This window comes from Brassica rapa, chromosome A03 (assembly GCF_000309985.2).
Source record: "Brassica rapa cultivar Chiifu-401-42 chromosome A03, CAAS_Brap_v3.01, whole genome shotgun sequence".
Lineage (NCBI taxonomy): Eukaryota > Viridiplantae > Streptophyta > Magnoliopsida > Brassicales > Brassicaceae > Brassica > Brassica rapa.
In genome coordinates this window covers 21663953-21674598 of record NC_024797.2, presented here as the reverse complement: position 1 = coordinate 21674598, position 10646 = coordinate 21663953, and the positions used below count along the sequence as shown (strand labels likewise).

The window sequence follows — 10646 nt, the reverse complement described above, 5'->3', positions numbered from 1 at the left end:
GGAACAGATTGAAACAAAAGAGCTATCGCAACATCGTTCTTCTTTTGATCATCTGAACCGGTTCGATTGTGTCCCACACTTCATGAACACGTAGTAGAACCTTCATCCTCATCGACCAAACTGTGTAGTTTGTCGATGACAACATCGGACATTGGATGGATGTAGATCCAAAGTCCTTCGTGCGTGGAGCCCTAGTCACGTCAGCCATCTTGCCGTCGCGATCTCTTGTTCACAAGCACCAGGATCTTAAGCTACAACTTAAGCTTAGATCGAGTCTCCAACCTGAGGCTCTGATACCAATTCAGATCTCTTAGAAACACAAAGAGTTATAAGAACAACTTTTCTTATTAGCTTTAGAAACTACTCAAAACTAAAGCTCTCAATATGTTTCACTTAGATCATATTGGAACACCTCTCCATTAGACCTATATTTATATGAAAGACAATTCCCTTTAACATGTGGGATATAGAAAACACAACCTAACCTAAATAGAAACTTCTTTTTCCTATTTCTAGGTTTTCTTATTGTGTTTATCTTAACATATTAAACATCTAATAATATGTTAAGTTTCCACAAGCTTGGAATTATCCAACACAGAAGACAAATCCTGCAATTGTTGATAGATATGTGCTTGAAAGGCATATTCCTTGGTTCGTCAGTCCTTGGATCCTCGGTGATAATGTACTGGTCGGCTTTTGAAGTCATTGTAGCTTGAGATTTTTAGAAATTGTTCCCGGAGTTGGAGTGAAAAGGATTTGAACCTTAGAAAACAGAGATGGTATATGAAACTTCATATTAAATTTGGAAGGGGAGGATTTTGGGAATGTTTTCATCGTTTAGGTAGAATTTTAGGTGAAGAATTTGTTTTGGGCTGTTACTAACCTGGCCAAATTGTTCTACAATTTGTTTATCATCCCACGAAGCCCATTCAATGTTTGTGAAAGGCCTGCTCATATATGTACTCATTTACATGTCTATGGACCATAAAATAAAACATGTAATAGTTTATAGTTTATAACTTTATATGTAAATTGCTTTTAATATGGTTATAGTTTTATGATTAGTTATTTTAACTCATAATTTTTTTTATTAAAATATGTAAAGTTTAATATAGAATCTTATTTAATCATTTTGGATTTAACTTTTTTTTAGTAGACTAATTTATTAGTTATCATGGTTTTTACTTATTTGGTGATAGCATATCCCATAAGATGATTTTCTGTCTTCTTATGTTAAACTCTTATATGCGTTAGCTTTTTTGAGTGGAGAATCAAACACATTTACGTATTACTATAACTAGGGGTATATCCTCCGCGTAAGCACGGAACTGGTATGTTGTTGATGCATTGTGTAGTTTTGTACGCGGAATTTTGTCGTTTGTTATTTTTCTTCTAAATTTTGTTTTTTCTGTGTTGTCTACAATGACAAATATGTGTTGTTGTAGCTTAAAAATGTTATGGGAAGTGGAGTCAAGTGTTTTGGTTAGTATAGTCGTAGAGATTTATAATAGAAGTAAAAATTTCTTGTATTGTATTGTTGATGAAGGTTAGTATAGTCGTAGAGATTGATGTATATGTTAATATATCCACGCTTTTATATTATTAGGAAACATAGATCAATAATTTAAGTATAGGTATTTTTTTGGGCGAGTATTGTATACGTTTCAACTAATACCGAATTTAAATTGAGTTCGTGTAGTTGGATTTCAGTTGGTAAAACTTATGTTAGTTAGTGCTAGCCTGTTTGACAAAAAAAAGAAAGTTAGTGCTAGTCTGTGTCAAAAAATTTATGAGGTTTTCTTGTTATTTTTTTCTCTGACTATTTTCTGTGTTGAATTTCAAAATTTTATCCGTCCAGCCTTCGGCCTGACTGAATGTATGCATAGAAGAGAGTGAACACAAAGGCATCGTGTAGCTCAATTTTGCATGTTTACCTGTAATATGGTTCACTATATGAATGACCTTTTGTGCATTTTGTTATCGACTATACTAAATATTACGTCAACCCTTTTTTTATAATATTAAATTTAGCAAATGTTCTCCTATGAGTAGTTACTTTGCCGTAAATGGCAAAACAAAAAACAAAAACTGGAAATAGAAAAAAAATTGCTAAGTCTGTAAAATAGGAAAAGATTGCTAAGTGGCCGCAAACACCCCCGTGATCATAATGATTAAAACAATGGCTTATCTTATATATCTTTGAGTATCAAAAGTCTTGACTGCCAGATTTGTCTAGCTTCCTGCTGCATTCAGTGCAAGAGAAAAAAGACCAGCCATTTTGTTGCAGGACCTCAACAACCCGAGCCTTGCAAATGAAATCCGCTTCCTGTGTCTTCATCAAGACAGTAGACTAACTATTTAATAATTTATTATCTCAAACTAAAACACATTTTAAACGAACCATGAATGTTACCTGCTCATCAGAATTGGAAATGAATTTGTTTAGATCTCTTATTGAGACAAGTTCCTTCTTTTTATCCCATCCTTGGTATCGATACAGGGGAAAGCTTCTCAAACTGGACTTCCTAACCTGGAAGCAAATGGTATCATCAGATAAGTTAGTGTACGATTTCATTTTGGTCAACAGCGAGACCTAATGAGTTGTTACCTGGCTGTGAACTCTGCAATGGCTGGGAGGTTAGTGTCAAAATAAAACTTCGCTGCTGGGGTGGAGTTGATGTACAGGTTACCTGCGGAATAAAGAGTGTTTGGTAGATTATGGGTTGTACGCAATATTAATTACGAAAATATATGAATTGACAAAACCTTCCTCAATATGGTATATAAGTTTACCGATATAACAAACCTCCAAATATTTTGGGATTGACGGTAGTGACCACTGACCACCATGACAGACTGGGTTCTATCACCTGATTGATGAGACCCTTAAACATTTCTGCAGCATCATCCCATAAACACAGGTACACAACCACCGTCCTGTCATGTGAATTGTAATAACTTATTACGTTAAGGATTCCATAAGTAATAGAGTTGAAAAATAACGGCTTTGTACACTTACGGTTCAATAATGAAACGGACCACAACTCGGGGCATAGCTTCAGCGTCCTTAAGGTCAGAACCTTGGACTGAACATGAATTTGCCCAACAACATCTGCCATGTGATGAAAGGCTTAAGATTTCAGCACCAAATCATATACAATAATTTGAACAATAAATTACCAAATGTATGGGGAACAAACCAGGGAGTTCTAAGTCAATGTTTCTTAGAGCTTGGAGCTGGTCAAACCTCCTTAGTATGAATGTTTGGAGGTTGATGACGGGAGCATTGTCGATGACTTCATCAATGGTTGTTTGGGGGATGAACCGGATCACCAGTAATCTCGTACATATTTGTGCATCTTGAAACTTCAAAATTTCAGCCGTGTCTGATGCAGGACATAACCATCAGTCTTTAACCACACCCACACACTAAGGACAAATGCGAGAGAGTGCATCAAGTAAAGTTCTACACATCAAATAGCAGTTGAGAGAAGGAAAGAGAAAATATCTCACGTTCCAACAACATTAGTGATTCTTTCGATTGTCCGTTATCGAATCTGTGAAGCTTCCAAGTACATATCAAGTTATGTCCGAGTCCTGAAAAACAGTACACAAAAAGGCTGAGACTAATGCCATCAACTGGAAAAAATATTTCAAGTTCAGTAACAGAAAAAAAAGAAAAATAAGAAAACAAAGTTACCAGTATAAAAGCGAGTACGGTTCTCTCGGAAGAGCAGAGATATAATTAAATCATCCAGAATCTTTCTGAAGACACGCTTCACTTATAAGATAAGTAGCTAACAAAGGCCAATCCGGAACATCATCACGTTTCATCACTTCACCAGCCTCACCATTGGTCCACAAATAAACCCATGAAAGGAATCTTAAGCTCATGACTTCATTGAAAGTTTATTTAAAAGTTCAACGCTTCTGAGCTTACGGAATCAACACTGATGACAAGATAAGCTTCTCTCCTTTTCTTAGGTTCTGAGAAGCGTAGACGGCAATGTTGAATGGAGAAGAAAGATAATAGTGAAGCCTAATCGACTCAAGCATAAAACGCAGATTTCAACTTAATTATTATGCAACCAAATCAACATTAACATATACTTGTCAAGGATTCAAAAGCAATCTCAGCCTAAGTACTCTGCCTTCAGAGAAGCTAGCTTCGGACATGCTATATTCTCGATAAAGAACAGGACACACGCTTACTATGGTTGGCACATGAACCAGGATGGCTGCGCTGTGGATGGTCATGGTGACACCATGTGGTTCTTTAATAGATTCTGGTATCCCATTGATGACTCTCCAGATGATGATTCTTGATGAGAACATAAGTATCTTATTTGTATGCATCAATTTTATTGTATATGTTTTATTTTTTTAGTTTTTAAATCAAACAGCGAAAGTGTATGTAAAGAATTAGATCAATAGACAAATGCAGAAACTACAGATTTTTTTTGTATTTGTAATTGTTTGGGTGTATCTGTTCTGGCTTAGAGATTATGACTCAGTTTCAATTCTACCTATCAACTTGTTTACAGTTGATTTAATTCAAGCATACATGTTTTTTTTTTTTTTTTTGAAACACTTTTCTCGCCCAAGCACGCTTAACTGCGGAGTTCTGATGGGATCCGGTGCATTAGTGCTGGTATGATCGCACCCCAATTCAAGCATACATGTTATTATCTATATATCAGCCTATTAGCAGTATCCAACGGAGTGTCTCTATTTTTTTCTTGCTATGCAAGGGAACATTGGTTCTTTGTAGGCATTATTTCATTGTATTGCAAGTTGCAACCATGCTTCAAATTATTTTGACATAGTAATGTTTAGCTAAACTCAAATGCAGAAATAATTGAAGAAACTGATATACTTTTTTTTTGAAACACAACTAATTTTCATTCATCAATTTTCTTGAATACAAATACTAGAGGGAATTATCCATCCTCTTTGATAAAAAGCATAAGATACAATAACAGACCAAATTAAGAAAGATAAATCTTCAAAGGAAGATGACAGCGAATTCAAGACAAAGCTTGGATGCGTCGATGGGGCATACCCGACAGAGCCGGACAGCTGAAACTTAGTCACATAATGTGACGTTGAGGGCCAACCCTCACCTGCGAGACAACACATGGTAATCTCGGTTGCATCTTCTGGCCCCGTACAGACCGCTACGCAAGATAACAAACCGGTGATAAGGCTGAAGCCGAAGCTCGGCAGCGAAGCCGAGAAAACATCTTCTTCCATGGGAAGAAGGTACGGTGGAAAAGTCCTCTCTTCAAAAGACGAGCAAGAGTGAAATGGAAACGGTCTCGGTGAATCCACCGATAAACTCTTCTTAACAAGATAATATGCTATTATACGCAAAAGTAAGGCCCCCGTGAACCCACCGGAAATCCTTATCAAACAAGTCAATACCAAAACCACATTTTTCAATAAAATCAGTACAGTCGGTACCTTCAAAAGCAGTACCGTATTTCTTGGTTCTGTGTAACTGGTTTGTGGGCTATAACAATAAGGGAGATTAGCAGTCCAGGCCCAATTAGTGATCACCCTTGGCCCAACCCAAGACGATTGATTGAGAGACGGGAACGAGTGGAAACAGACGTCAGGGATGGAAACTCCGGCGGTGATGGATACGCGGCCGTCTAGCCAGGGATGGTGCGCTTCAGCAAGCGGCGAGCTTGGACCACCAGAGAAGATGGGTCCTACAAACAAACAGAGAGGAAGAGCGGCACAGTGGATCTCCTCGGAATCCCGGAGAGGACCGTCAACTTCTGCGTTTGTCAAGCTGGATCTGGTGGGAGAAGTTCGGGAGTGGCTCGACCTTATCAGGTAGCACGATATCGGTACTGAATCCTTGGAAAACAGTGGAACCCCACATACACAAGGGTATAGATTACCGCGACCGGGCACTAAATGTGGTAGAGAAGGTGGAAACGGCCGACGACACTGTCGAGGCGTAGATTTAAAGGTTTGGGGGTGACTGAAGCTGACCGGCATGATGGAGAAGCAGGGAGACCCCAAGAAGGTCACGGATCCGGAGCCCCAGACTCCGAAACGAAGCCACGAGCGGCGGAAACGATTAGAACATGGTGGTGAGCGACTTGAAGACGATGAGTAGCAGGAGATAGAGTTTAGGGCCCGACGCCGGCGGCCAGAGGCCTCACCGGCGTCGAGAGAGATGATGTTTGTCGGCTTCTCGATTTTCGGGCCCGAGAGAGAAATTAAATTTTTCCCCCTTGAGGATTATACGGTTGAAGAAACTGATATACATTTACCAAATTTTGCAATGTTATTGTAACACACAGATGTAAATTACTTAAAGAGTTAACATGTTATCTATAACACACGATTCTTGGGCTTTTTACCTCTCTTAGGATAAGGAAATCTTAGAAAATGGATCGTGTCCTAGGATCAGATATATGTTCAGGGTTTAGTTCTGAAAAGTTTAGTGATACTCTGTAATTGAGATGGCATACAAACGGCTTGTTCTAATCTCCTGACATATCATTATGCCTCCATCACAAAGCGTCATTACAATTCTAATAACATGATGTGCTTCTTTAAGCAAATCCTCCAAATGTTTGGCTTTAGCTTACTCGGTAGCCAATCCTTCAAGATTTACCTCCGTCACCGATAGTGATGTACACCGGAGTAGACCAACATTTTGATGTTATTTTACTACACTTTTTAAAATGTCTAAACTATCCATCAGTAGAACTAATGTGAACGGGTACAATTGATAACCAATATAAATTAGTATAGACAGTCCAAACATCCGTAGAAGTTAATAGATCGACCAAAAAAATTAAACACACGTATAAAATATTAAAAACCCATAGATAGAAATTTATGAACTCAGCCCATTATCTACAACCAGATTAAAACACCCGCAAACTAAGAACACATTTTGAGAAGCCTAATACTGATATCCGATTAGATGGGTCATGACTAAACTTATAGTTCAACTTTTTTTTTTTTTTAGTTCAACTTCATTTAGCTAACGAGGACCCCAGATACTAGATTAGTGTCAACGAAAATGAGTGTTTATGTATTAGTTTTCTAGAGTTCCAAAAAAAAAAAATGTATTAGTTTTCTTATTAAAAGGTACCTCAGAATCTCATGTTTAACGTCAAAGCTTAGAACATAACAATTCTCTAATTTCCTAGCCAAAACTCCCTTTTAATTTCTTACTATATTCTCTCGCTCCTTCCCTCTATCGTCTACATTATTTGTTCTTATCATTATTGTAAAGCAGTGTTGGTTGGTCGTATATGAGTGTCATGTGTCACTCTTCCCTATCCCTGAGGCTGACTCTGACCAAGTCCCTCTCTCTCATTCTGCTATCTCTGGCCCAATTCAGACATCTTTACCTTTCCTTTAGCCACCCATCAATTCAAGTTTTTCACTTTTTTTTTTGTCAGCTACCCATCCAGACCAGATCAAGTAGAAGACAAACGAGCCAATTTTTCGATGAGCATTTCCATCTGTCCGGATAAAAATTGTAGTCTCTGATCCTTGCTTTTTTTACTAATGTGTCTGCCCAACCGTTTCTACTCCGAAGAATATAAGATAGACTCACATCCTTGAAGTTTTTCAGTAATCTCTGGAACATATTGATCTCTGTCGCGAATGATGGTCAATCCATCGGATTTATAGTCATGTCCACTAAGTCCAAGCAATCCGTCTCGAACCGTATCGAAGTTATCCTTCTGTTTCTCATACATAAGGGCATCTGCATTAGTGAAACTTAGAAGGGGTTCACCAATTAATTTTTTATTATTACTTTCTTTTTTCGTTTGATTTATTAAAAAAAAAAAACCTAAACCAATCGTGGGCTGCCACGCGTCGTGGACCCACGAAATAGTTGTGAACCTGTCTCTTACGCATGAACCTGCAAGACCCTGAGTTCACCTTTTTTGTTTTAGAAAGCGTGTGAACCTGGATTTAAAACCCTCAATGCGGATGGCCTAAAGATGCCCAAAGTAGATTTTCCATTTCAGGATGCAAAGCTGAGAAATTCTATTGCAACCCTGTAATCCGAAATATTCCAAGTCCATTTAATCTTTAAGACTACATCCTAAACCACCGACGTTGCATTATTGATCTATGATGCATCAATTTGACAAATAGGAATTTGGAGAACTCAAGGGGCACTGTCTCAACAACTTTTTCACTTATCCACCACAAACTATATGTGCAGTTTTTTATCGTTTTTAATTTCAAATGTATATATTTTTTCGTTTCAAATATTTCGTTTAAAATCTTTAATTGTGTATCCATTCTGACATTATAAATTCAAGATATTTAATCATTTTGTACTGTCTTGAGTTCGACTTTTACTCAATTTTTTTTTGCAGCTACTTAAACATTAAAGCTATAAACAGCTCCACCATGTTAAGACAGGACCTACACTCAGGAGGTGGAAAGTAAAAGTTGTACATAAACATTTTGGACAGAAATGATTAGGCCTGGGCATTCGGATCTTCGGGTCGGGTTCGGGTCGGTTCCTTTCGGGTCCGGGTCTTTCGGGTCTAGAAAATTTATACCCAATAGGTACTTGAGAGGATTTCGGTTTGGGTTCGGGTCGGTTCCTACCGGGTCCGGGTCGGTTCGGGTCTAAAAATAAAAAACCTGCAAAAGAACCTGTTATTTTCGGATCACATCCGGTTCCGGTTCGGGTACAGGTTTTTCGGGTTTTTTTCGGTTCGGTTCCATGAGTTTCAGATATTTTTCAGTAGTTCTCGTAACATTTAACCTGAAACCCGAAATCTTTACCCATGTAAACCTGTTTACGAAGCATTGAAAACCAAATAGCCATAATTTCATATCAAACTTATATGTTTTTGCAAACAATTTAACCACACAAAAGTACTAAATAACATAAATCTTATGAAGTTTCAATCCAAAAACAAAAGAAAATAGAAAACAACAACTTCATCACGTCTTCCCCAAGTTTCTTTGCTTCAAATCAAGTTTGTGACACATGAACAAAAGTCAAATCACAAAACAACAAAACACAACTCAAAAATCAAAAGAATCAAACAAACGTAACTTAGTCATCAAGTGAATCATCGAGCAAGACAAAAACGAAACGAAACCATTATCAAAAAAAAAAAGTGGAGACTACCACAGAATTAAGAAACTTGGTTTAGATTAAGGAATTATCACAAAATTATTTTGAGAAGTCTCAGAAAGTAGAGAAGAAGAAATTAGATGAGTATGATTTAGGTCTTCCAGTTTGATTGATAAGTTTTTTTAGGTTTTGTTCAAGATTGAAGGCTGTTTGGGGGAGTGGAAACGACTGCAGGAGCCGAGGAGATACCGAGGTTTGAGACAAAACATTAAGTGACGTGCTGTAACTTGAAGTCTTGAAGCACGCCTATTTGTGTTTTTTCGGTTCCATTAATACCCGTTCGGGTATCGGGTCTTACCCGGATCCGAACCTGTACCCACGGGTCTATGAATAAAATATCCAACAGGTTAATCTACACATACTTGTACCTGTACCTGGACCTGTGATTTCGGGTCGGTTCCGGTTCGGGTTTTCGGGTCCAGGTTAAAATGCCCAGGCCTAGAAATAATATTAACCCGTAAATATCTTGGAACTTAACACAAGAAGACAAAGCTGAGTGGGGGAAAATAGCACTTATTCACTGTTTATGAGAAAAAAATAAGGAAAGGTGTTTTCATTGTTTTCGTTACTTACAAAAATAGTTCTATGCAAAGGCAACTAATTAGTAGCATGTGGACCATCATCACAAGATAATATTTGAAAAAGAACAAAAAATGTTGAGAAATTTACTTTAAAGACAAAGAAGAAGAAACTGTAAAAGCTTACCAATTGAAAAAGTTATGAGCATCCGTGTGTAAACTTTGACACGTCTAATCATATTATTCCCACCTAATAAGTACCTTGTACAACAAGGGGGCAGTTGCCACCACATAAATATTAAAAACAAGCCTAAATGCATATGATTAGTGAAGATTTACTAGCTTACTTGGTTAAAATGAATTATTTGCCCCCACTCAACCAAGGTTCAACTCTCTTTATGCTCCATTTTTTTTAATGTTTTTCAGTTTTTGACGTAAAATTATTTTCTGCCCCCATTAAAATTATTTTCTAGATCCGCCAATCTTATAAAAAATAAATACTCTACACAAAATATCTGTATAGCATCATCTCATCAGTATATTATTGATATTTTAATATAGTTAAATTATATAATTAAATTTGAAGTTCAAAAATGTAGCCACTATTAAGATATTGTATGATTAGAGTTTCTGGGGAGTTTTTGACAAATCTTGAAATGGAAGATGTTTCAGTTTCTCTTTCTTTTTCTATTTTTATTATTTTTGGTGAAATGCTCACTAAAAATATCAATAGAGGTGCTGTTAAAGTGCAAATCGGACTTATACTTTTCTTAAGCTGTATTGTTCCAAAATTAGATATGAAAACCTCCATTAATTTTTGGCTTTTCTCCAAATCTGTACTGATGAACATATCATCTAAAAGGAATTAGGAATATCATTATTTTTAACTTTTTAGTAACCAATCAGGAATATTTTGTATTTTCAACATATAGTAAATTAATAGAAAGAAGAACATGATTGTCAGGTTGCTATTGCTCCAATCA

The 10646-nt window shown here is 37.0% G+C and overlaps 1 protein-coding gene across 4 annotated transcripts; it reads right to left on the bottom strand.

Annotated features, from left to right (window-relative positions):
• Positions 1–1012: 1012 nt before the first annotated feature.
• Positions 1013–6234, bottom strand: LOC108871182. Of its 4 annotated transcripts, XM_033288388.1 has the most exons (4): positions 2807–6234; positions 2609–2690; positions 2414–2530; positions 1013–2332 (listed from the first exon to the last, which is right to left on the bottom strand). In XM_033288388.1, the coding sequence occupies exon 1, from the start codon at positions 6007–6009 to the stop codon at positions 4909–4911; it is 1101 nt and encodes a 366-aa protein (XP_033144279.1). In that variant the 5' UTR covers positions 6010–6234; the 3' UTR covers positions 1013–2332; positions 2414–2530; positions 2609–2690; positions 2807–4908. The 4 variants fall into 4 exon arrangements, with proteins under 4 accessions (XP_033144279.1, XP_033144278.1, XP_033144280.1 ...); XM_033288387.1 differs by having other exon boundaries at positions 1013–2530; XM_033288389.1 differs by having other exon boundaries at positions 1013–2690; positions 2807–3597; positions 3701–6234.
• Positions 6235–10646: the final 4412 nt, after the last annotated feature.

Bases quoted from the DNA above. Each gene is read 5' to 3' on its own strand.
- LOC108871182 (XM_033288386.1), bottom strand. From the start codon at position 6,009: ATGCCGGTCAGCTTCAGTCACCCCCAAACCTTTAAATCTACGCCTCGA.